The sequence below is a fragment of the Neofelis nebulosa genome, chromosome 7 (assembly GCF_028018385.1).
Source record: "Neofelis nebulosa isolate mNeoNeb1 chromosome 7, mNeoNeb1.pri, whole genome shotgun sequence".
Classification (NCBI taxonomy): Eukaryota; Metazoa; Chordata; class Mammalia; order Carnivora; family Felidae; genus Neofelis; species Neofelis nebulosa.
This window is the reverse complement of record NC_080788.1, coordinates 82,625,867-82,653,372: the sequence shown is the minus strand read 5'-3', so window position 1 is coordinate 82,653,372 and position 27,506 is coordinate 82,625,867. Positions and strand designations below refer to the sequence as shown.

At 34.0% G+C, this 27,506-nt stretch overlaps 1 protein-coding gene across 3 annotated transcripts in view; it reads right to left on the bottom strand.

The window, feature by feature from the left end:
• Nucleotides 1–27,506, bottom strand: part of ARHGAP5 (Rho GTPase activating protein 5) — an 80,867-nt gene that overhangs the window by 6,300 nt on the left and 47,061 nt on the right. For all 3 annotated transcript variants that reach the window (XM_058738768.1, XM_058738767.1, XM_058738769.1), the window contains exons 4-6: nt 6,726–6,803; nt 3,916–4,047; nt 3,089–3,194 (exon numbers count right to left, since the gene is read on the bottom strand). In XM_058738768.1, the coding sequence (XP_058594751.1) occupies nt 3,089–3,194; nt 3,916–4,047; nt 6,726–6,803 (316 nt within the window). The remainder of the gene's footprint in view (nt 1–3,088; nt 3,195–3,915; nt 4,048–6,725; nt 6,804–27,506) is intronic.

Here is a 27,506-nt window from a genome sequence, read left to right as displayed (position 1 = left end):
CCCTAAAAATATGTGTTCTATGGTAAAAGTTATTACTATTTGTTAAGAGAGAAAATTAGAATATTCAGAATAAAGTTAACTAACTATAGTGGGTCCATTCAGTTGTTTCTATGCAGTAGACAAGTGTAGATTCTGAAAAAAGAAAACCGAACAAAAAACGAAAGGCAAAAAACAAAAACACCTGTAAAGTTGAAAGACATTACAGCATGGGCATCAGGTCTATTTGCTCAGTCAAAAACTACAAAAAAAAGGTACCAAGTAAGAGATGAGGGTGCCTAGGAAAGGCTTCCTTGAAGAGGTAATGTCTGATGTTTGAGTTAAGAGTGATGGGCAATTGGTAAAATGGTAGGAAGGGAAGGTAATTCAGTCAAAACAGTGGTTCTCAACTTCAGTGTGTATCAGAACCTCCTAGAGGGCTTGTTAAAACAGAGACTGATAGTTATGTCTGGGGTGGGATCTGATAATTTGCATTCCTAACAAGTTCTGGGGTGATGCTGCTACTGCTGGTTTGAGGACTACATTTTGAGAACTGAGGCAGTCATATTAAGATGTAATGACAGGCACAAATTGATACCTCTGATTAAATGCTATTAATCCAGCTACTTGCTGTGTTGTGTGCTTAGAGGAAATGGAAAGAAGGCGTAACTGAGTAAGTCAGAACTAGACCACTTAATGTTGAACATTTTTTTCTTTAGGATATAAGATGTTATTCAATTAAAAAACATCTTTATAGAAAGATCATTCTTAGATCAGGATCACAGGAGGATCAAGAGGAAAACTGGCATGAAGAGAGCTTAATTACAATGAAACTAGAGTTACCTAAATGAGAAATGATAATGGCTAAACTAAAGCAGTGGCACAGGAACAAATAGGAAAAATAATTAGAGGAGAAAAAAGTGATTCAACACAGGAACTCACTGAATATGGAGGCTGAAAGAGAATATAACAAAAGAGTAACTCCATGGATTCATTTCTGCAATTTGCCAATGATCTATTATATATTTATTTATCATTCATTTCTTATACTAGAACTTAATGAGTGACTGCTTTGTTCACTTTCTATGTCCCTAGCACTCTTCAGAATACTTGGCACACAGAGTTCCCATTACAGTCTGGTTGACCAATGCTTTTAAAATTTAAGTCTGATGATATTATTTCTCTGCTTTACTCTCCAGTGGTCCCCCTACCACTCAGAGTGACAGGCATGCAATGCTATTTTCATTAAGAAAGTCTCATTCCTCACCTCCTCACAAATGTCAGTTGGAAGTCAACAGTGCGCTTAGCGACATACACTCATAAGCAATTTCCTTGTCAATAAAACATTTTAAAGATTAAAGTTAGACATATTACACTCTGAGAAGTACTGTCCTATATAATCTCACACTGTCTCTCTTCCCTTTCTGACCTTACGTCTTACTCTGTTCATCCTTCTCTCTACTGGAATCACAAAGTCCTCTGCCATTCCTCAACACATCATGTATGCTTCTGCTGCTGTATGGTTCTATTACTGAAGCCAAACATGGTACTGTCTAAAATAATACTGTTAGTGGACTAGTACTATGCTTCTCTGACCATGCTTTTCCCCTTGGTCTTTTTTCCCTATTCTTTTAAATAAAGTACAATTCTGGGGTGCCTGGGTGTCTCAGTTGGTTAAGCGTCTGACTATGGCTCAGGTCATGGTCTCAGGGTTCATGAGTTCAAGCTCCACATCAGGTTCTGTGCTGACAGCTTGGAGCCTGGAACCTGCTTTGGATTCTGTGTCTTCCTCTCTCTCTGCCCCTCCCCTGCTCACACTCTGTCTCTCAAAAATTTTTTTTAAATAAAGCACCAATTCTTACTTCAGCACTTTAATCTGGCCAAACAATAATATGTTCACAAACCATCTTTACACTCTATATTGGGTAAGGTCTCTAACAGTACCATGTACACATCTGTTATCATTTCAAGAACCATTTGTATGATAATTTTCAAAAGATGATACTCCACTAATTTTATGACAATACTAGTATGCTGGTATTTTCTCAAGGAGGGAGACTTCAGAGAATAGTTACTAGAAACCTTAATATAATTTTATACTACACTGATTGCAACAATAAAACTTTAAACATTTAAGAGATACAAAACTGAAATGTACTTGGGTTTCAACATTGATGTTATAAGTTAAAATAAAAAAAAACTTCATTAGTGTCAATAGAAATTATAAGGAGCAGACTTTTGAAAAACTTAGCACAAATACTAGTAATTCTATTTAGTCCTAAGAACAACTTTGTGAGGTGTTATATTTCTCATTTTTATAGTTGAGAAAATGAAGACTTAAGCAAGGTTAAGTAATATGCCTAAGGTCACATAACTAATAAAAATGTTTCACATCTGAGCCTCTGACTCAACAGTCTGAGCTTTAAGCTATGACACAATACTGCCTTTCACTTAATAAATGGTATTGTGAAGAGAGTTATCACTTTACAAAAAAGGATACGCTTGAAGTTTAACATATTTAAGATTTTAGTGCAGGATTAATGTCCTGCATTTCAGATTAACAGGATGGACGGTAATATGAATTTAAGTTTCTGATAAAATTTCACTTTGTGGGCTATACCCGAACAAAACAAGCAAGATATACAAAAGCAACAGAATGTGATACAAAAATTAAGTGAAACCTCTAAGAGACTTGGGGTCTTACTCATAAGATGTGTCACTTATTAATTAATGTGACACTGAGTATCTAATTTCCCTCTTTAAACCTCAATTTTTCCAACTTCAAATAGGTTCATTTGGTTAAGAGTCATTTCATACCTAAAATTCTAAGAGTCTATAGAAGAGAACTGTTGAATAATAGCAATATTCTTACTACTTATATAATATACTTACTATACTATTTATATAATCATTACATGTACTAAAAGAGTCACAATCATATACCTTTCTTTAAACAAGTTGTGAAAATCTATTTTAAAAATCCAGAGAAGACCCAAAATTCAACTATATTTAAAATTAGTTTGCCTCCTTTTCTCTATCTTATTATTAACCCAATTTAAAATTGGAAGTTTAAAATTTACAGTGCAACTGCATAAACAAAAAATAAAAATACCTGTTTAGATGTGTTATTACATATCTGAATACATCATAGTTTACAGGATGAAATTTCTTAACAATTTCTTTCAATGCATGAAGACGTTCTGTTTTATCTGGGATTTCTGTAAAATCAAAGTAGGAAGGAATTTGTTGAAACACACATTTAAAAATATTTGATAAAGCTTCCTGCTTTGCTTACTGTAAAAGACAATGAAGAATCTGTTTGAAGCATATGAGAATAAGTAAACAAAAACAAAATGTTCTAAGAAACCTGCTAAATACATTATCATCTATTACAATAGCCTTTTTGCATGTAAAGCTAATCACAAGGTCAAATTGACTCAGAGATAAAATTTGAAATGGTTATACTGAATAAGCACCTACTTTCCTACCTTACTTTTGCAAAAAATGACTTAAGATATGAGGCCAAAGTTAATTTGACTTTAAAAAACTTAAATACACATGTGTACACACCATACACAGGTTAATATTTTACTGAAATATGTTAGAGATACATTCACATGAAGAGTTCATTTAATTTTCTTACACAGCCTCTAAGTCTGAAATAAAAATACAAATCACAAATTTCTAGTACAATGATCTTCAAATTGCTAAAAGCACTGAGTCACCTGAGAGACCAGCTACAACTAAATATTTCTGGGGATCACTCCCCCGGATTCTGATTTTGTTTACTTGCAGGAAAATAACCTTTAAGAAAGAGTCTTATAAGCTGAATTTTTATTAGCTACACATTCTAGTGCATGGATGATTTTAACACAAAGCAATCAGTACATTAAACCCACCATCATCATCTCTCTCCAAAAAAGGAGGCTTACAACTTACTTGCTGCTTCCAATAGCTCTGGATGAAGAGAATATGGAATTAACGGGTCTGGCAGATCTGCAAAGAAAGCTTTAAGAGCTCCAGCTACAGCATTTACTGTTACTTCCATTGATACGAGACTGATATTATGATCTACAAGACAAAAATTTAAATTTGTAATTTATATAATAAAATTTTAATTAATTATAAGAGAGGTAAGCTAAATATAGGTACTTATAGATCCAAATGTATTAGAGTCTTCTCCTCAGCCGTGTTTCTTTACAGGCTGATTCACCCCTCCCCAAATGTTTTTTTTTTTTTTAAGTTTATTTATTTTTTAGAGAGAGATAGAGAGAGAGAGCACATGGGGCAGGGGCAGAGAGAGAGAAAGAAGTGGGAAAGAGAATCCCAAACAGGCTCTGCACTACTAGTGCAGAGCCTGATGAGGGCTCCATCTCATGAACTGTGACATGACCTGAACCAAAATCAAGAGTCAGATGTTCAACCAACTGAGATGCTCAGGAGCCCCTCCTACTCTGTTTTAGTAAGTTTGCCTACATAAGGGAAGAGAGAACCAAGCAGGAAGCATCTTCTATTACAGCAAATGTAAAAGGCTGTTAGGCTTATTAGTATGTTATAGAGCATTAGCATTTACTAATACCTACCTTTTAAAATATTTTGTTTACATAAGCTATTTTACAGGGGCACCTAGGTGGCTCAGTCAATTGGGTTACCAGATTCCCTTTCTCTCTGCCCCTTCCCCACTCTCTCTCTTTCAAAACAAACTTTAAAAAAGGCCATAAAAAAACAGAAAGACAAAAGATAGGAATTAAGCATATAAATTTTAGTTTAAACCTTCTATTTATACTTGCTGAAATCAAGTGAGTTTACACCTTCTAGCTTACACTTGATTTTTTTGTATGGAATAGTTTCATTTCAACCCTTTTCAGTGAAGTTCTGACTTAAAAAACAAGAATAGAATATACTAAAGGTGTATCACAAGGTTAATCTGCTATTAAAAGAATTATTTTTTCCTTTTATAATTTTGGTATTTATATCAAATTTTGATATTTATGACAAAATGTAAAAACACAGATCAACAACAAGAAAAAAATTACCCCCATCACCTAGAAACAATCACTATTTACATTTTATTTATTCGGGCATGTTTCCTTTCATCCCTTTTTATTCATTAAAAAAAAAACTAGAAAAATCATAAATACATTTTTATACTGGATTTTGTTTTTAAGGCATTATCTAAGATGATTAAAATTTCACAAGCAAACGTTTAAAACCTTTTCTGTGTGTACCAAGTAACATTTAATTGTAATATAATTGAAAATTTGCAATAGTACTAAGAATTCACACATCCTTAACCCATTAATAACCTTTTGCCCTAAATGGTTATAATGACCACAAAATATTCCCCAAGATTTAACAATTTACATAATATTTTATTACTGAACATTTAGATTTTATTTAAAAACATTAAAGATGCTATGATAAACACTATTATACACTAAAGCTTATTTTCTTAGGCTACATTTTCTATAACAAGAGCTATCTGATGAATATTTGATATGGTGTGTGGCACAGAAAACTCTTCATTATCTCATTATTCGTCCCAGTTCCTCTTATCACTCCTAGTCTAGATATGAAAAAGTTAGGGTTTAGAAAAATTAATTGCCCTAGGCACAGTAAGTGACAGAACGAGAAAACAAAACCATGAAGTATAATTCAAGAGGCCATAGTATTGACTATAACCTATTCCTTAATTACTGTAAGTGAAATCGCACAAATTTAAAATGAAGTCCTATATATAGAAAATACTTCCAAAGCTTTCATACCACTCAATAACTGACATTTTACCATTTTAACACACATATATCTACACTATTTTACACAGGAACCTAGTATTCCACTTATAAAGAACGTGGATAGGTCCCCTCCTCTTTTTAAAAAAATTTGAGACAACACTGCTATAAATGCTCTTTCAAGTATATCTTGGTAAGCTTATACAAAGACTTCTGTAACATAAATATTTATAAGTGGAATTTCTGGAGCAAAGTATCTGAATTTTAATAGTTATACATGAACTACCTCTCAAAAGGTATCCACAACCAACAGTGTACAACATACCGCTTCTCTACACTCTATCAACAATCTTTTCACTCTGATAATAAATCAAAATCAATTCTTTTTATTTTAGTGTTTGTACTACAAATCATAGAGACAGAGCATATTTTCATATACTCTTTGGTCTCTTTCTTCTGATGTGAACTGCTTATTCCATCCAAGATTATTCCACACCTCCCTCAAGTTTATAGTTTGTCTCCCGGTTTTGTTCACGTTTTATCCACTATCTCACACAGAGATAGCAGTCCAGGTTATCATCCTGTTTAGGATTTCTACATTTCATACCAAGTTTAGGCCTTGCTACTCCAAGATTATAAAATATTCACTCATTTTTCTCCATAGTGCTTATAGTTTTTTTACATTTAAAACTTTGATTTGTTTTTTTTTAATTCCTAATGGTTAGCTGGCCCTAAAGCATGGAAAAAAAATTAAACTGCACCTTTAAATAAGTATTATTTCTGACTTAGAAAGATGCTGATTTGTCATAAGTCAATTGATTGCTTTTCTAATTCTGGTAACGGATTTATAGCTCTCCTATTCTTGACTGTGGTAAATATTCTATCACACATTTAAAATCCTGCTTCAAGACTCTTTCCTCCCCAAAATCCCACTTCCTTATAAAAATCAGTCTTCCCACCATGAAATTTCAGTAAGGAAAATAATTTAAAAATGATTGTATTTTTTATATACCTCACCTTGATCAAACTGCTTTTGAATATTGTCTTGATCAGTTTTGTTCCCACTAACACGGTAGAGTCCTTCAGTACATAATCCTATAAGAATAAAGAAATATATAAGATTTTATACATACATACATACATACATATATACAACAGAATACACTCAACCTTAAACACATCTTAGTAACTTAGAAAAATATGGTGGTAAAATACTATTAAGAATTAAAAATTTTGGGGCATTTGTTTTGAAATTCTTAATGGACCACTTTTTCTCTTAAATCATTTAGGACATCCAGTTCCATGCAAAATGAAAAAACATGTTTCTTCCTATTTCTTCTACTAAGTATAGCTAAAATTCCCGAGCACAATATATAAAAAGCAAACATCAAGATTCTGAATGGTGGAGAGAAGATAGACTGTCTAATGACACTGGAATTTGCAGAACAAAATGATAGTGAGTTCTCTGGGATTTCTTTTTGCCTCATATATACTGGACTGGACAACAGAGAAGCTTCAACCCAGAAATATCACATAGCACAGGCAAAAAAAGAGAAAGAAAAAATAACAGAAAACCAACCACAAGAAAAGCTTGCTCTCTCAAGTGGAAGGACTGTGAAAGGTGTAGCCTTAGAAAGCAAAAACAAAACATTTTTTTTTATTAGAACTGCCTTCCTCCAGCCGAAGACCATGAAACCCACTCCTCACACACAAGTGGTAACCCAGTAGGAAGATCAGAATTCCACTTCTTCTACCCAGCGGTAAAAATGGCATATATCCCCCCTTTCTCTTCCTGGGGTGTCAATAGGGGTGAATAGAGACCAGAATCTAGAGGTAAGAGGGAAATTACCCTCCCCACCATGGTAGTGTCAGTAGAGGCCCATGGAGACCAAACAGGGCATCAGGGCTTTCATCCCCAACTGCTGGTGCAGTCAGAAGAGGTTCACTAAAATAGAAGATCCAAAGTCTCATAGCATAATATCCAAAATGACCTGGATACAATAATAAAGCTAAAATTATTCATCATACCACCAACCAAGAAAATCTCCAACATGAAGGAGAAAAGATAATTAACAGATACCAATACAAAGGTGCCAGCTGTGGAATTATCTGACAAGGATTTTAAAGCAGCTATCATAAAATATTTCAATGAACAATTATAAACACACTTGAAAAAAATTGAAAGTTTCATAAAAAATCAGAAATATAGTAAGACCTAGAAACTTTAGAACTAAGGAAAAGAAATAGAATGGAGACGACAGAGCAGTGAACGAGTGACCTTGAAAATAAATCAATAGAAATTACAGAGACTGGACAACATAAAGAAATTTATACTGGAAAAGGAGGGGGAAAAAAGAATGAAAAAAGAAAGGCCTCAGGGAATTATGGACAGTAACAAAAGACCTAACATTTATGTCACTGGCCAAAAGTCTATACCTATTGTCTGTGCTCAACAGGAAGTTTCTTAAAGCACTTCTAAAAGAGACTCAATTTCGTAAGGCATTATACTCTTCTGATCACAGGAGTTACAAAAAAATAAAAACAAACCAAATCAATGAAAAAGTAGATTATCTCAAACTTATTCCTTGACCAATGTCACAGCTTCCATGGGACAATGTATTTTTAATTCCTTCTAATTTCTTACCTAGTTATTAGAATTATTTTAGTCTTTACAAAGAATACATAACAATATGAAAGAAGAATGAAGTATATCTCATGCTAGGAGGAAAATGTTAGTATTCAGAAATTCATGAACATATAAAAGGAAACAAAAATCCAATCTGACAAAGTTTCATGGGCTAATGTTGCTATATTAAAAAATTTTTTAATGTTTATTATTTATTTTTGATAAAGAGACAGAGGGTGAGCAAGGGAGGGGCAGAGAGAGGGAGACAAAGAATCAGAAGCAGGCTCCAAGCTGTTGGCACAGCAGGTGACATGGAGCTCAAACTCCGGAACTGTTAAATCATGACCTGAGCCAAAGTCAGACACTTAAAACCGACTGTGCCACCCCAGGTGCCCCTAATGTTATTTAAATGTTACAAGGTTTTACTGACATAGCCAACATGAATTCACCTGTGATTAGTGAAAGAAACCAGACACAAAAGAATTTATTTATGTGATTCCATTTATATCAAGTTCTAAAAAAGGCAATACTTATCTATAAGTGGGGGCTGGGGGAAGTTAGACGAGTTACCTTGGGTGGTTTGGAAAAGCAATTGGAAAGAGACATAAAGGGTCGTGAAAATGTTCTGTATCTTGCTTGACAGGTGTGTGCATTAAACAGGGGAATGAATTTGTCATAAGTGAATCTAAGTGTACCCTTAAGTTTGGTGAACTTCACTCTATGTAATTGGCCCTTAAAAAATTTTGAAAAATTGTGATAAATTATTGAACTCTACTTAGCAGGTTTCAAATCTAGAGTAGTATGTATACTTTTTGCATATTTCAGACTTGAGCAAATGAGTAAATATGTGAAGAATAAAAGGAGCATGGATTCTCACTGTTCAAGAAGGGAATTAATAACAAAAGGGGAACTAGAATTAAATGTACTGTATGGTATTAGATTAAAATTGAAGGTAACAACATAAATTCATGGTTTTTAACAAACTGCTACAGAAATAAGTATAGATACATACATACATACATTTCTTAGCTTTCTTAGCTTTTTTTGCCGAGATGGTCCAGAAGTAGCCCCAATATTGGTTTCTAAATACCATTCTCTACCAAAACAAACCAGAGCAATTTGGAGAAAAGGTGGATTCCAAGGATGAATCAGGGAAAGTATAAGCCATGCCTGGTACATCTTGTGCCAGAAAGTTGAGGAAGCACTTAAAGAATTATAGAGACGTATCTTCAAAGGACATAGAATCCATGAAGGAGTCTAAGCTAGGATGATCTGAGTAACATTAATGCATTATAACTCATTGAATACAAGAACACATGAACTCATACCAATATAAATAAATAAAAAGTTACTAAATTAAAGTTTTAACTTCAATGAAGAAATATGACAGACACCAACAAATAATCAAAATTATTGGGACAAACTGATACACTGTCTCAACAGGTATGACATACTTAAAAAGATACAACAACCTTGATGGTATTTCTAACAAAAATGCATAATTCCAATCTAATAATGAGGAAACATGATATTCAAATTGAGACGAGTAGTTCATTTATATACTGAAATGTCAACCAATAAACACAGGAGAAATTAGATTTAAAAAAATCAATAAAGTCTAAAACTAGTGGCTAAAAGTCTGAAGATAATCTCAAAAATTCTTTTTAATTAAAGGAGCTGAAAAAGGGTAGCCTGGGTGGCTCAGTCAATTAAGCCTCCGACTTAGGCCCAGGTCATGAACGTACCATTCACGAGTTCAAGCTCCACATTGGACTCTGTGCTGACAGCTCAGAGCCTGGAGCTGCTTCAGATTCTGCGTCTTCCTCTCTGTACCTCCCCCACTCGTGCTCATGTGTTCTCTCTCTCAAAAATAAATAAAAACATCTAAAAAATTAAATAAATAAATGGGTTGAAAAAGACATGATCACTAAATGCAATACACCTAAATTAAATTATATCCTGGACTGCTCCTCTCATGAAGGATTAAATAGCTCCAAATGTCATTAACTGAGGTTGACAATTCCTGACAGAGATAAGCATTTAGTATTACTTGCTAAGTGAAAATTTTAAGGTACTTAATCATCTACACTAAAAATCTTGCCTTCCATTTACTAATAAGTAAATGATGTAAAAAAAAAAAAAAAAAAAAAAAAAAAGAAAAAACACCCCCAACTCAATGATCAAGACGTGAATTATCAAAGTTTTACTTGGACTTAAAATCACCCAAGGTATCTATCATGGGTCTCCAAGTAATAAATAAAGGCATTAGAAATATATTCCAATATTCTGAAATTAAATATAAAAATTTAGAAATTGAAAATAACTTTAAACCAAATCCTCTTTTTTTTCTTTTATTAGAAAAGTAACCCTTGTGCTGTACAAACTTATTGGTATCTGAAGTTCTAAAATGGTCCAAGCTCTATCTGAGTTGCTAATGAAGAAAATGAAATAAGAGTTTCAAAGCCTGTTTCTGTACCTTCAGGATGAAATAATACTAAGTCACAAAATAGATTACAGTGTGTAAGAGAAAAAGTAAAATGTCTAAATAACACATAAATTAGACAAATGCATCCATGTGGAAATGGCATCAGTAACGAGATGGAAATGGGAATTTCAGGGCTTGTTTCCCTCAAAAAAGCAACTAATGAGCTGTCAAAAAGTGTATCAATTTTTGCAGAAGGATGAAATCTAGTAAAAAAAAAAAAAAAAAAAAAAAAGAAAATCACAACCATTAGAAGGCTTGGTGAAGAAAGCAGCTTTTAATTATCCACCCACCATACCCTTATACTTCAGATTAGCAACAACCATGATGATGGCAGCCTGCACTCTGGGCAAAGGTTACAAGTGCCAGAGGAAGCAATACAGATCTTATTCTTAAGGAACTATGGTGACGGGTTTTGACCAGTCTCCTAGATGGAACACAAGGGCTTTTTACATGTTTCACTCAACTTGAAGTGTTCCCAGGGCTGAGGTGGCTTCACTGGCATGTAAAGGCAGAAGTACTGGCTGCAGCAATGTGGAGACAGGAACAACAGGATCAGCAATGGGAGGGAAAGCCTATCATGGAAGATGTTGGCGAAAGGAGACAGTGGGGGATTACGGAGTTTAAAAGCGTCTACATATATGGGGGAAATCAAGAAGCCCACATGCATGCCGAAAGCCGGATACATCCTCAGAAAATGCCTGAAAAGATCAGAAACTTTCACCTCTGGCTAACCACAAGCTCTGCTCAAGCTGGAAGTGAAGGCTCAAGCAGAGTTATAAATGGCCTGGGTAAGTGTTAAAAGAGTAAGCGAACACAATGTGCAAAGACTTGGAAAGAATTTTTTTCCCAATGACTTCAGGCATTTAAACAAACTGTCAAAACACTAGCTAACCACTAAGCTAATGGAATACAGACTTCAGTGGCCACAAATGACAAAGAATACAGACTTTAAAATAGTAGTTTAGGAAAGTCTCCAAACAAGCAAACATAGCCAATAAACAGCAACAAAAACCCTGGTAAGGTAGGGGAATCTGATATCCAGAGATAACACAAAATTCAAAACCCCTTGTCAACAACATATTAAAAGGCATAGAAAGAAACAAAACTGGTATGCTCAGAAACAATATGGTATGCTCAAGGAACAAAAAGAAATGAACAGAAACTGTGAGGAAACCCAGTCTTTGTACTACACAAAGACTTTAAATCAACTCTTTAAAAAAATGCATGAACAAAGAAGTGAAAGGAACCAGAGGGATGACAATAAAGTGAGTATCAATAAATACAAAGAAATTAGAGTAAGAACTAAAGAGATTCTGGAACTGAAAAGTAGAGTAACAAAAATGAAAACTTCACTGGCAAGGTTTAAGAGCAGATTTTAGCAAGCAGAAGAAATAACCAGTGAACTTAAAGACTGGTTAACTGAAATTATCGAGTCTGGGAGCAAAAAGAGAAAAGAATGAAGAAAAATGAACAGAGCCTAAGACATTTCTGGACACCATCAAATTTACCAACACATGTGCAAGGGCTTTCCTAAATGGAAAGGAAAATATTTAAAGCAATAATGGCTAAAACTAAATATGGGGAAAAAAAAAAAACCAACAACCCACAAATGTATACATCCAAGAATGTCAACAAATTGCAAGCAGGATGAACTCAAAAAGAGGTACACTAAAAAAACAAGAGAAACTTAACCATATCCTAGGAATCCACATTAAGATTAACGCTTATTTCTCTTCAGAAACCAGAGGCCAGAAGGCAATAAGATGATATAAAGTCCTGAAAGTAACTATCAACCAAGAATTCTGGCAAAACAAAAATGAAGAAAAAAATTAAGACATTTTTAGGTAAACAGAAGTTGACAAAGTTTATCAAGAAATGCTAGAGTCCTCCAAGCTGAAATAATCCATCAGACACTAACCTGAAGTCACACCAAAAAAAAATAACTAAAATAAAAGTAGTTACAGATAATTTTTTTATAAACCAGTAGTATAGCAATTTTGATTTGTAGCATCTTTTTCTCTAGGATTAAAAAAAAATGCATGAAACAAGAATTATATAAATCTATGTTAATGGGCAGACATGTATCTTAAAATACAATAGGAACAAAATAAAAATAAATTTTATGAAAATTTACAACTTCATCAGAAACACTTACCAAATTTAAAACTTGCATCAAAAACATTATGAAGAAAGACAACCTATAAAGTGGGATAACATATTTGCAAATCATTTGCATGATAAGGGCCTAATACCCAGAATATACAGAGAACTCTCATAACCAAACAACAGAAAGACAACCCAATGTAAAAATTGGCAAAAGATACATCTTCAAAGATATACAAATGGCCAACAAGCACATGAAAAGATTCTCAACATTATTAGCCATTAGGGATATGTAAACCAAAATCACAAAGAGGTGTAACTTCATACACAGGAATGAAGGAATTACGGCTATACTAAAAAAGAAAAAAGGAAAACAAGAGTTGGTAAGGATGTGGAGAAATGGAAACTCTCATACACTGGTGGCAGAAATATAAAATGGTACGGCCTATTCCTCAAAAAGTTAGACATACTCTTAGGCATATACTTTAAAAGAACTCAAAACAGGTATTCAAAGAAATACTTGTACACACATCTTCATAAAAATACTATTCACAAGAGACACAAAACAGAAGTAACCCAAAGAGCCATGCATGGATGAACAAAACGTGGAATATGAAGAATAACTGCATACTTAATGGGTACAGGATTTCCTTTAGAGTGATGAAATATTTTAGAACTAATTAGAGGTGAATGGTTACACAACACTGTGGATGTACTAAATGCTACTGAATTGTACTCTTCTCAAATGGTTAAGTTACAGGTTATATGATTTTTACCTAAAAAAAAAAAAAAAAAAAAAAAAAAACCACCCACCCTAAAAAGCTCCTGTGGGGAAAAAAATGAAGAATTGGTAGGATATAAGCTTATTCAAGCTAGATGCTACACAATAAAAAATGTATTCTTATTGCTTGATAGAAATGTAAAAACCACAGAGGGAGGTAGATGGGTCAAAAGTAGTATTAAGGCAAACTCATATTTCAAGAAAACTGCACAATGCAATATACATTTAGACAAAACAACACATATTCTACATTAATCAGTTATTTTATTTATTTATTTTTGAAGACGAGAGAGACACAGTGTGAGTGGGGGAGGGGCCGAGAGAGAGGGAGACAGAACCTGAAGCAGGCTCCAGGCTCTGAGCTGTCAGCACAGAGCCCAATGCGGGGCTCGAACTCACAAACTGTGAGATAGTGACCTGAGCTGAAGTTGGATGCTTAACCGACTGAGCCACCCAGGTGCCCTTGGTTATTTTAAAAAATTAAATAATTTGATTATCTGGTAATGCTAAACCAACAAACTAGTCAATATAATATGCTATGTTGTACTCATAAGATTCTCTCTTCTGAGAATTTCGAATTGGAGACTCAAAGATATCTGGTTAGGTTTAAGATGTAATTAAAATTAAAACAAAAAATATAGGATGTGTAAATAGACAAGGTAAGTCTAAGAGAGAGAAAAGGACACAGAAAAACAGATGATACTATTACCTGAATTCTAGTCCACTGGGGTGGACTCTTGGCTTCCACAGATGAGTATGCTTTCAATTAAGCGTATTTTTTGCATTTAGTTTCTTGCAACCAAAATAATTTAAGATTTTAAAAGCAATTCTTAGGCTATGGAATTCAGTTGTTTTGATTTCTCCTAAGGGCTCAATATTTTTAAGTAGAAGAGACATCTGGGGGTAGGGATTAGAAGCAATAACAGTATACATGTGATTTTTTAAAAAAGATCTTTATATGGTAGTGACACTAGAGAACAGATGTAAGAAAAATACTAAGGGCAATGCTTAGCAATTAATGGCATATGAGTGGGCACAAAGGGTGAAAGAGGACTCAGATTAGTGAAATGCCTTCGCCCATAAAACTGGGAAAAACAAATTGGCACTATCAGAAAAAAGGAAATTAAGAGAAGGAAGTGGCTTGGGGGAAAAATAACTAAATTTTAATAAAACCCAAGATATTACATCCAAATAGAAATGTTTAGTAGGCAGTCAGGAATACAGGAAAACACTGGGATGTGAGAAAAAGATCTGGGAGTTATTCTCTTAGACATGATGTCCCAAGCCTAAAACAAAATGTCTAACAGAGTATGCATAAATGAGATGAACACTAAATGGGACAGCTATATCTTCCTCAAATTAATGGTGTACTTCATAAATGCAGAAAAAAATATGAACATGTGGACACCTACTATGATATGTTTTGATTTGAAACAGAATTTAATATCCCTTAATACAATGCCTACTATGTGCTATGTATTAGAATATGCATGTAACAGAAAAAATAAAATAAGACACAGTATATAATTCAACATGTCAGTTGAGTCTTAAAACAAATGCTGAGGTAATATGTCCATCAATCTCAAGCTGATTTTTTACATGCTAAAAAACTTATAAATCCAAAGTATTTTAAGAAAATAAAACTGCAGACCAGTGTTATCTCATGAAAATAGATGCAAAAATCCTCAACAAAGTATTAGCAAACTTAATCAAAAAATGTGTAAGAATTATACACTATGACCAAGTGGGATTTATCCCACATATGCAAGGCAGGTTCAATATTAAAAAAATCAATGAATCAATCCATTAAATCATTAGACTAAAAAAGAAAAATCACACAACCATACCAATATGCAGAAAAAGCATTTGATAAAAATCTAACATTCATTTATGATAAAAACTCTCAGTAAACCAAGAATAGACAACTTCCTTAATATGATAAAGACTGTAAAAAACCTACAGCTGAAATCATACTTAACAGTAAGAAACTAGAAACTTTGCCATTAAGATCAGGTACATGGCAAGGATGTCTACTCTCACCATGCCCTTCAACATTATCCTAGAAATACTTGCCAAAGCAATAAAACAAGAAAAGGAAATCAAAAGCATAAAGATTGGGAAGAAATGACATGATCATCTATGTAGTAGAAAACCAACAGGCAAAAAATCTGGAATTAATAGTGATTACAGCAAGATTGCAGGATACAAGTTTATATAAAAGTCAATTGTTCTCTTTATATATCAATGAACAAATGGAATTTGAAATTAAAAACATTATACCATTTACATTAGCACTCCCCAAAATTATATAATAAATCAACAAACATGAGTTAGATTTATATAAGGAAAACCACAAAACTCTGATGAATTAAACTCCAAGAACTAGGCTAAGTGGACAGATATCCTACGTTCATAGATAGGAAGCCACAATACTGTCAACATGTCAGTTCTTCTCAACTTGACCTACAGATTCAATGCAATCCCAAATTCCCAGCAAATTATTTTATAAATACCAACAAACTGATTCTAAATTTTATATAAAGATTAAGTCAAAACTTAAAGCAAACACAATATTCAAGAGAAGAACAGAGTTGGAGGACTCACACTACCTGATTTTAAGACTTACTATAAAGCTACTTTAGTAAACAAGACAATGTATTATTGAGGAAAGCACATGCAAAAAGATCAAGGGAACAGAATAGAGAGCCTAGAAACAGAAATCTATTAAAAGTCAACTGATCTTCAACCAAGGAGCAAAGGCAATAAATACAACACAGCAAAGATAGTCTCTTCAACTAATGGTGCTACAAAAGTTACACATCTACATTAAAAAAACAAAAACCAAGCATCTAGACATAGACCTTACAACCTTGACAAAAATGAACTCAAAATGGATTACAAATGTAAAAAATTAAATGACTTAAATGTAAAACACAGAACTATAAAATGCCTAGAGGATAGCAGCAGCAAACCTAGATGACCTTGGTTATGGTGATGCTTTTAAAATACAATCCCTGAGGAAAATACTGATAAACTAGACTTTAATTTCTGTGCTGTGAAAGACAGTATATCTTGAGAATTAGAAGACAAGCCACAAAGTGGGAAAAAGTATTTACAAAACATACATCTGATAAAGGAGTATTATCCTAAATATACAGAGAACTCTCCAAACTCAGTAATAAGAAAACTCCATTACAAAACAAACCAAAGACCTTAAGAGACACCATGAAGAAAGATATGATGATGGCAAACAATGTATGAAGATAAGTTCCACAGAGTACATTACTAGAAAACTGCAAATTAAAATGAGATACCATTACATACCTATTAGAATAACACCACTGACAACCCCAATTGCTGGCAAGGATACAGAACAACAGGAAGTCTTATTCATTGTTGGTCAGAATGCAAAATTGCAGGCACTCTGGAAGAGTTTGGCATTTCTTACAAAACATGTATCATACCATCCAACAATCACACTCCTTGTTATCTAACCCAAAGGAGTTAAAAACTTAGATCTACATGAAAATTTGCAGACAATGTTCACAGCATTTTTATTCATAACTGCTGGAAGTTGGAAGCAACTCAGATGTCCTTCAGTAGGTGTATGATAAACAAACTAGCACATTATTAAGTACCAAAAGGAATGTTATCAAGCCATGAAAAGACATGGAAGAATCTTAAAATGCATATTATTAAGTCAAAGAGGCCAATATGGAAAGCCTACTTACTGTATGATTCCAACTATATGATAGTGTAGAAAGGCAAAATGATGGAAGGCAATAAAAAGATCAGTTGTTGCGTACGGTAGAGTTAGGGATAGTGGGAGAGAGATGAAGAAGAGCAGAGAATTTTTTTCCAAACCCATAGGATATACAAAACCAAGAGTGAACTCTAATGTACACCATGAACTTTTAGGTGATTTTGATGTGTTAATGTAGATTTATCCTTGGTAAAAAAAATGTGCTCTTCTGGTGAGTAAAGGTGGTAATGTGCGGTGGGGTGGGGTTCACATGTGGGAGCAGGAAATATATGGGAAATTTCTGTTGTAAACCTCAAATTCCTCTTTAAAAAAAAATCTATGCATCAAGCTTATAAAGAAGAAGTAACATCAATGGAGTAAGAATCTTCTAGCAATGGTAAGTAACATTTTAGGCACAGGCTACTACAGGAATAATAAGGCTAAAGGCAGTATTTATTATTATTTTATTATTTACTATTTAATTATTATAATTTCAATCTACTGAATTAAAACGTCACTATATTTCCTAGCCACTAAATCTTTAATATAGGAGAAAAAAACAACAATAGTTTCCTAATCTTTCATTTTGTTACTTTCTTTACTATAATGATTAAACGTAGGAGTGCCTGGCTGGCTGAGTCGGTAGAGCATGCAACTCTAGATCTCAGGGCCGTGAGTTTGAACCCCATGTTGGGTGTAGAGATTACTTAAATCAAAAAAAATTTTAGTTCAGGTATCATTTTCATTCCATGTTCAACATAACTGACTAGAGGCCTTAATGTCAAAGGAAACAAGCTTTGAAGAGTGAAATGACTTTCTCAAGGTCACACATTAGACAAGTTACAGTAATTAGTTTGTCACATTCAATATATTATCTCCCCATTTATTTTATGTTACATACTTTCTACCATTAGGGGTTGCACATAGAAAAATTGGGTCTTAACATTTTTTTCTGAAAAAACAACAGCCCAGAAATACAAGCATATAAACATGTATATATAAAAGGATAACTGCCAATAGTGAATGTTTGTGGAGACTTAATTCAGAAATATAGGATAACTGAACAAACTATGATTATCAAGATGTTAGAATATGACAGGTCATAAAAAGTTAATTCCAGAGACAACTATCTTATTGCATGGAATGATGTTGCTTGTGTACTAAAAACATTTACAGGGGTGCTTGGGGTGGCTCAGTTGGTTAAGGATCTGACTTCGGCTCAGGTCATGATCTCACGGTTTATGAGTTCCAGCCCCACACTGGGCTCTGTGCTGACAGTTCAGAGCCTGGAGCCTGCTTCAGATTCTGTGTCTCCCTCTCCCCCTTTGCCCCTCCCCCACTCGTGCACTGTCTCTCTCTTTCTCTCAAAAATAAACATTAAAAAAACATTACAAAACCTTGTTTAATTATCCCCTTTTGAAAAAGCTACAGTATGTTTAAAAGTGTATTATATATTGTAAAAATATGTACAAAAATAAAACTTATCTCATGATCATAAAATTACAAGTGTTTTTTTCAGGTTTTTTTGGACTTATTTGTACTTTTTTTCTGGCTATAATGAAAAGAGATAATTCCTTTCCTTAACAATAAAAAAACAACTCTGATTATCAAAAGTCACTTGTAAGCAGTAATTTTAAGTGGAGCTAGAATCCAATTGTGTGACCTCATATGCATTAATTAATTTCTCTGAGCCTGTTTCCACCTCTGTAAAACCTGTTTCCACCTCTAGATACAGTAACTATACACACAATTCATAGAGGTATGAAAATTAAATGAACAAGTTATTTTATAGAATACTAAAAATTTACTATACATATAAAGCATTTGAAATAGCTTTCACCTAAGAATAGTCTCCACAGAAAAACCAGAGAACATCTTGCACACTGTGTATCATCTTGATGTTATTATTACAATGCAAAACTCGTGTTTTCAGGATATTATAACTTAGTGGGGGGGTTCAGCATAATGCAAATTATTCAGGTGATACATATTTAAATTAAGAAATCTCACTGTAGCACAAATGCCTCCATTTTCTCATCTTTTGCACTTATCATGCATTCTTTGTATGGAAAAACAACAAACACTAATTGTAGCTTAGAAAATAAAGACTAAAATATTTTTCATGTATAACTAATGTCACAAGGACAAATACTCAGTTATTATGAAAAAACTGTTTAAACATTAAGTAAGGACTTAATTATATGTATCACAGCCATGGGTTTTACGAGCTCAGGGTCCTTACTCACATCAAGATTATTATCTAATGGCTACGGTATAAAAACCAACAACAACAAAGCATTACTCTAAGGCCCAATGACTAGCTACTTCAAGAAGACAAAGTTCCAGCTAACAGATAAAAATATATTCCAGAGCCATAAACCATGAAAAGTAGTATTAATATACCAGAAAATCTCAAGGATAAATGCCAATATTGAATGTTTGGAGACTCAAGGAGTTTCTGCTAGATACAACATACTAAAACTAAAGAAATTCTTTAAGGGACTACTAACTTATAATTCCTCCTCGCTAGATCAAAAATAAACAGGTCACACTTGAATCATTAAATTCAGATGTCAATGATACCAACTTTTAGCATTTCTTCAACACTATTGAGGTTAATAAAAGCCTAGACTTCCATTTTTAAAAAGTTTATTTATTTTTGAGAACATGAATGCACAAATGGGGGAGGGGAAAGAATCCCAAGCAGGCTCTATGCTGTCAGTGTGGAGCCCAACGCAGGGCTCCGTCTTGATTTCACCAACAGAATGAGCCACCCAGGTGCCCTGAAAGCCTAGAATTTCAAAAGCAACATAAAAAGTCCTTTAGGAACTGACATCATGGGTCTCCTAGAATGATGTGTTAGGAAGGATACATCAGCCCTATGTAGCCAAAAAATGTTTTAAATTAAATCTGAACAGGCATTAAAATTTAGGAACAATCTATAAAAATAGGCTTAACATCTTCAAAAAAGGTGTCATGAAAACACACACGCAAGTCTAGGGAACTTCCTGACTTGATCTGAACTGAAAGAACAAAAAGCTCTTAGGAGGTAATATCCTATTATACACACACACACACACACACACACATATATATACACATATATATACATATATATGTATATATAAATGTATATATATGTATATATATAATATATGCACACACACACACAACCAAATATAATGGGATATATATATGTATATATAATATATGGGACAACAGAGGAAATTTTATCAATGTTAAATTTCCTGAAGGTGACACTTGTGGTTATGTGGGGAAAATGTCCTAGCTCTTGGGAGATACGCACTAAAAGATTCATTAAGAGTGAAGTGTGATAATCTCTCATAACTTACTGAAATGATTTGACAAAAAAAAAAAAAGAAATGTGACAAAAATAAGTGTGAAAGGTATATGAATGTTTAGCCATACTATCCTTGTAACATTTGTGAAGATCTAAATATGTTCCAAAGTATGAGGAAAAAAATGAAGACAAAATAGTTATTGAAGAAGAAATAATCCTTTAGGAGAACAAACTAAGGAATTGTAGGATTTCTTCAGATGTGCATTTATATACTTAAAGTGAAACACATGGTTTATGTTTATCCATAGCCATAACACACTTGCTGGTCCAAGACAGAGTAAGCAGGGGGTTAGTTTAACCAAAGTTGAGGTTTTGACAAGTGAGTAACATGGTGGGGGCTGAGGAAGTATGCAAGCAAATGAACTTAAAAATGGACTCAGAAATGTAGGCAAGTCAAAAGAGGAGAGAAGACATAGGGTAACAATGTTTGTGAAAAAATGTTCAAGTGATGAAAAAATGGGAGTTCTTCCAAACAGCAAGTAGGAATGCTGAAGTTTAAATAAAAAGGCTTTTAGTTAATACAGTTATATTCACCTCAGCAATAAAACAAAGACTCATACACTTCAATTATTTCACACATCACTGATGTGTGCAATAAAACACAATTTTCAGACCAATATTTAGAGAATCTCATTGGCTAACCAAAAGCACAACTAAGGCTAAGTCTGCCATGTTTTCCTGACTCACAGAAGATTTCTAAGCATTTCCTCCCCCCCCCCCTTTTTTTCTTTTTCATCTCCTCCTTTAAAATGGTATTTTAATGAAAATTTTCTCTGGTTTTGAAAGTGTGCTACCTTCAGAATCTGTTGAGGCATTCCTATTAGAGACTTTGTGGATTTTTCCTACATTTTATAGTTTTTGAATTTCCTGCTTTATCAGTGCACCTCCTCCTGCTGATAACCTTATTTTGCCTTTCCCATTTGCCAAGGATGTGGACAAATTTGAACTCCTGTGCATTGCTTGTGGAAATGTAAAATGGTGAATCCACTGTAGAAAATAATTTGACAGCTATGCAGAAAGATAAAGAATTACCACAGGACTCAACATTCCACTCCTTGGTATGTACCCAACATAAGTGAAACCAGGCACTCAAACAAATGTTTGTATATGGATATTTACAGCAGCGGTATTTACAAATGCTAACTGGTGGAACAAACTAAATGTCGACCAACTTATCAATGGATAAACAAAATGTGGTATATCCATACAATGAGAAATGCTACAACATAAATGAACACTATGCAAAGTAACAGAAGACAGACAAAAAGTCACATATTGGATCCCATTTGTATGAAATATTCAGAATAAGTCAATCCAAAGAGACAGAAAACAGGTAGGTGGGATGCCAGCCTGGGCCCAATTAAGAATAGGGAAAGGAGTAACTACTTAATGGGTATAGTTTCCTTTAGGGTGATAAAATCTTTGAAACTAGATAAGGAGGTGGTTGCACAACATTGTACATGCACTACATGTCACTGAACTGTATATTTTTACATGGTTAATTTTGTGTCATATGAATTTTACCTCAACAAAAATGTTTTAAAAAGTATCATTCTAAGTCGCCTGACTTTATATTCAATGTTAATAACGATGCTTCTTTATTAAAATTTTTCTTCTCTCTGGGGTTTTAGAGCTCCATTCTTTTGTACAGCTTATTTGTGCTGAACTTTTCTTCTTACTCTGTATGTTCACCCTGAATTTCATAGCTTACACATACCTTACATTAATATCTATACAATGACAATTGCCAAAATCTTAAGATTAAACCATTTCCAAAGATCCATAGCCACACAGCCAATGGAGTCTTGGGGCTTTTAAATGGATTATCCAGAGGCACCTGAAGATTTAACATGTATATAATATGAATCCATTATCAAAATATCATTTCTACTCTTCATCCTACAATTTCTGTTTTCATTAATGATACACCTACAGTTGCCCTACCTGCAATATGAGGGGCACTTTTGAGTTATCTTTCAACCTCATTATCTATCAGGTTATCATACTAATCCCTGAGAGAAGTCTATCATTCCCTTTCTTTTTAATCTCTCTCCTCCACATACTTTTGTCTACTTTCAACTTACACTCATACTTCAAGGGTCATTCTCAACTAGACCTTAACACAACTTATACAGTACTATCAAAAAACTGTTATAGAAACATCTGATTCCACCATGAAGGTCTTAACTACTATGCAAACTGCTCTACTTCAGCAAAGAACTAAACTGGAAAAATTACATAAAACAAGTTTTCATACACTGAGACACAGGCAGTTCAAAACAGTGATCTGTGGGGGGAAAAAACAGCTAATAAGTTAAACTGTCTGAATAATCCAACTTAGTGCCTGCAAAAAGCTTTTAGATAACATACAGAAAGGTAGAATCAGAACAGAGCACAATGGTCTACCAGACTTGAGAAGACAGGAGACAGGAGTTCAAAAAGGATGAGAAGGCCAAAATTTAAGGGGTAGAGTACCAAAAAAGAAGCTGAGATACACAGAGAAAGACCCTCAGATACGTGCAGAAAATCTTTGGTTGAATACTCCAAATGTAGGAAAGGAAATTTCCTGGGGATGGGGCAGAGAATAGTTCAAGTTCCATTCTCAGAAGACCTTTAATATACAGGATATAGGGTCAAGTTCTCACCTTATTGTAGATCTAAATAAACAATAGAATAAAAGCTGTTCTGGATTCACCAAAACAAACTTACATATGTGAGCCTAGAAATTGTCAAACTGATTCACAAATACTTAACACATGACAAAACAATTTAAACACTCTTTAAAAAGAACATTTAGAAAACTCACCACCCAATAATGTAAGATTCAAAATATCTGTTATCAAACCAAAACTACCAAGAATATTTACTCATAATCAAGAAAAAAACCAACAGAAAAAAAAAAAAAATAGATCCAGAAATGAAATACAGAAGAGTAGTAAAACAAGGACCTTAAAACAATTATTATAAATTAAAAACAAAAAACAAAACTTCTTTTAATGTTTATTTGAGAGACAGAGAGACAGAGTGCTAGCAGGGGAGGGGCAGAGAGAGATAAGGAAACACAGAACCTGAAGCAGGCCCCAGGCTCTGAGCTGTAAACACAGAACCCGACACAGGGCTCAAAATCACAAACTGTGAGATCATGACCTAAGCTGAAGTTGGGCACTTAACCCATTGAGACATCCAGGCATCCCTAATTTTTTTAAGTATACTCAAAGCTGTAAAAAAAAAACAAAAACAAAAAACAAAAAAACCCCCACCAACATGATGGGTAGAAAAATGACACACAGTAAAAACAGACTTAAATGGAACTTCTAGATTTGACTATACAGAAAAAAAATCAATAAACTAGAAGACAAAACAATAGATATACAGTCTAAATGAAACACAGAAAGAAAAAAAGGCTTAACAAACAGCTTTTAGTTAGCTGTGGGAAAATTTTAAAAGGTTTAACATACATGTAGTTGAGAGTCCAGAGCAGAAGTAGGGGGAGTAAGACAACAACAAAAAAGATATCTCAATAAACATTGGCCTAAAATTTTACAAATTTCAAAATTTCAAACCAAGAGGATCCAAGGAGGTCCAGAAACCTCAAGTAGAAGTATTTTCTTTTTTTAAAAAAGCACATGTTAAGGAACATTTTAAATAAAATTGTTTTTTAAAAAAAGAGAATAACCTTAAAAGCATCTGTGAGTTTTAGGAGAAAGGAGAACATATCACACACAGAGGAACACAGAAAAGAATAATAGCAAACTGTTAGAGATCATGAAAAAGACAATGAACAGTCTTTAGAAAGCTGAATGAAAAGAAAAAAAATCCATTAGCCTATAACTGTATAAGAAGAACAAAGTGGGAGGACTCAATATTTCTTGATTTCAATACTTGCCTACAAAGCTACAGCAATGAAAATAGAGAGATACCAGCATATATGGATAACCATATAGATGAGTGAACTATAAGGAGAAGCCCAGAAATATTCACATTTATGGTCAACTGATTTTCAAAAAGAATGACAAGAAAATCCAATAAATGGTGCTTGGATAATGGAGATCTGAGTGCAAAAGAATCAAGCTGGACCTTTTCTTTTACCAGACAAAAATAAACTCAAAATGAATCACAGACCTAAATGTAAGAGCACTAGCAAATAAAATTCTTAGAATATACAGGAATAAAAATCTCTGTAATCTTGGACTGAGGAAAATCTTCTTAGACATCATACCATTAACAGTGACAAAATCATAAAAAATTGGGTTTCATCATGGGGCACCTGGGTGGCTCCGTCAGTTGAACATCTGACTTCAGTTTAGGCCATGATCTTGTGGTTTGAGTTCAAGTCCCTCCTAGGGCTCACACTGTCAGTGCAGAGTCTGCTTTGGATCTTCTGTCCCTCTCTCTGCCCCTCCCCCACCTGTGCTCTATCAAAAATAAACACTTTGTTTTTATTTTTAAATTTTATTTATTTGAGAGAAGAGAGGAGCGCAAGCAGGGGAAGTACAGAGAGAGAGAGAGGTGGACAGAGGATCCGACGCAGGCTCTGCGCTCACAGGAGAGAGCCCAATGAGGGTCTCAAACTCACAAACCACAAGATAATGGCCTCAGCTGAAGTTGGATGCTCAACCGACAGAGCCACTGCAGGAGCCCTTAAACAAACATTAATTAAAAAAAAAAAAAAAATTGGGCCTTATCAAAATTTTTGACTTTTGTGCTTCAAAAGATACCATCAAGGAATGTGTTTTTGGGAAAATATTTTTTGCAACTCATACTTCAATGCAACTTGTATCCAGAATATATAAAGAGCCCTTAACAGTAAGATAAACAATTCTATTTAAAAAGGGGCAAAAGATCTAAATAGATATTTCTCCAAAGAAGATATGCAAAGATATGAAAATAAACACTTGAAAATATGCATAACATCATTTGTCACCAGGGAAATGCAAATGAAAACCATATGAGATATCACTTCATATTCACTAGGGTGGTTATAATCAAAAAAGAGGAAAATAAGTATTAGCAAAGATGTGGAGAAATTGGAACTCATATATTATTGGGGTGAATGTGAAATGATACAGCTAGTTTGTATGACAGTGGTAGTTTCTCAAAAAGTTAAACACAGACTTACCATATTATCTAGCAAATCCATGTCTAGATATATACTCACGTGAAAAACATGTCCACACAAAAACTTATAGAGGAATGTTCATAACAGCAATATTCAGAAAGAATAAACAACCCAAATGCTCACCAATGGAAAATTATTGAGCAATAAAATTTAAGTATTACTGGATGTTATGATATGGATGAGCCTTGAAAATATATTAAAAGAAGCCAGTCACAAAAAGACCAGTACAGTTAAATCAATAAAAGACAGAAAGTTAAGGGTGGGTGGGTATGGACAATAGGAAGTGATGGCTAAATAGGTATGTGGCTCTTTTTTAGGGTAATGAAAATGCTCTAAAATGGGTTGCACTGATAGTTGCATAATTCTGTGTACTAAAACACCAATGAATTGTACATTTTATTTATGTAGGTATGTATGTATTTAAAATGGTAAATGGCTGCACTGAAACGTTGCAGATCACTTTTTTTATTAATTCTTTAAATACTTACTTTTGAGAGAGAGAGCGCAAGCACGCGTGCACTTGTGTGAGTGGGAGAGGGGCAGAAATAGGGGAGACACAGAATCTGAAGCAGGCTCCAGGCTCTGAGCTGTCAGCACAGAGCCCAATGTGGGGCTGGAACTCATGAACCGTGAGATCATGACCTGAGCAGAAGTCGGATGCTTAACCACCTAAGCCACTCAGGCACCCCTGGACTGTACGTTTTAAATGGGTGAACTATAGAATATATGAATATTTCAGTAAAGCTGTTAAATAAAAAGATTTATACTGTAATATTTTCTTTCTTTTGAAAGAAAATATCTTTTATTTTTTTTTTTTTTTTTTTCAACATTTTTTAATTTATTTTTGGGACAGAGAGAGACAGAGCATGAACGGGGAGGGGCAGAGAGAGAGGGAGACACAGAATCGGAAACAGGCTCCAGGCTCCGAGCCATCAGCCCAGAGCCTGACGCGGGGCTCGAACTCACGGACCGCGAGATCGTGACCTGGCTGAAGTCGGACGCTTAACCGACTGCGCCACCCAGGCGCCCCAGAAAATATCTTTTAAAAATAACAATTATTATCTCTTCAAAACAAAAATTATAAATATATATTGTGATGTTTAAAACATACTGTAGAATTATAGAGCAATGGAACAGAACAGAAAATCCAGAAATAAACCAATCATATGGTCAATTAATCTTCAACAAAGGAGGAAAGAATATCCAATAGGAAAAATAGTCTCTTCAACCAATGGAGCTGGGAAAACTGATCAGCTATATGCAGAAGAATGAAATTGGACCACTTTCTCATACCATGCACAAAAATAAACTTGAAAGGGATTAAACATCTAAATGTGAGACCTGAAGCCATAAAAATTCTGGAAGAGAGCACAGGCAATAATAACATCTCTGACATCAGCTACAGCAACACTTTTCTAGATATGTCTCCTGCGGCAAGAAAAATAAGAGCAAAAATTGGGATTTCATCAAAATAAAAAGCTTCTAGACAGCAAAGGAAACAGTCAATAAAACTAAAAGGCAACCTACAGAATGGGAGCAGAAATTTGCAAATGACATATCCAATAAAGGCTTAGTATCTAA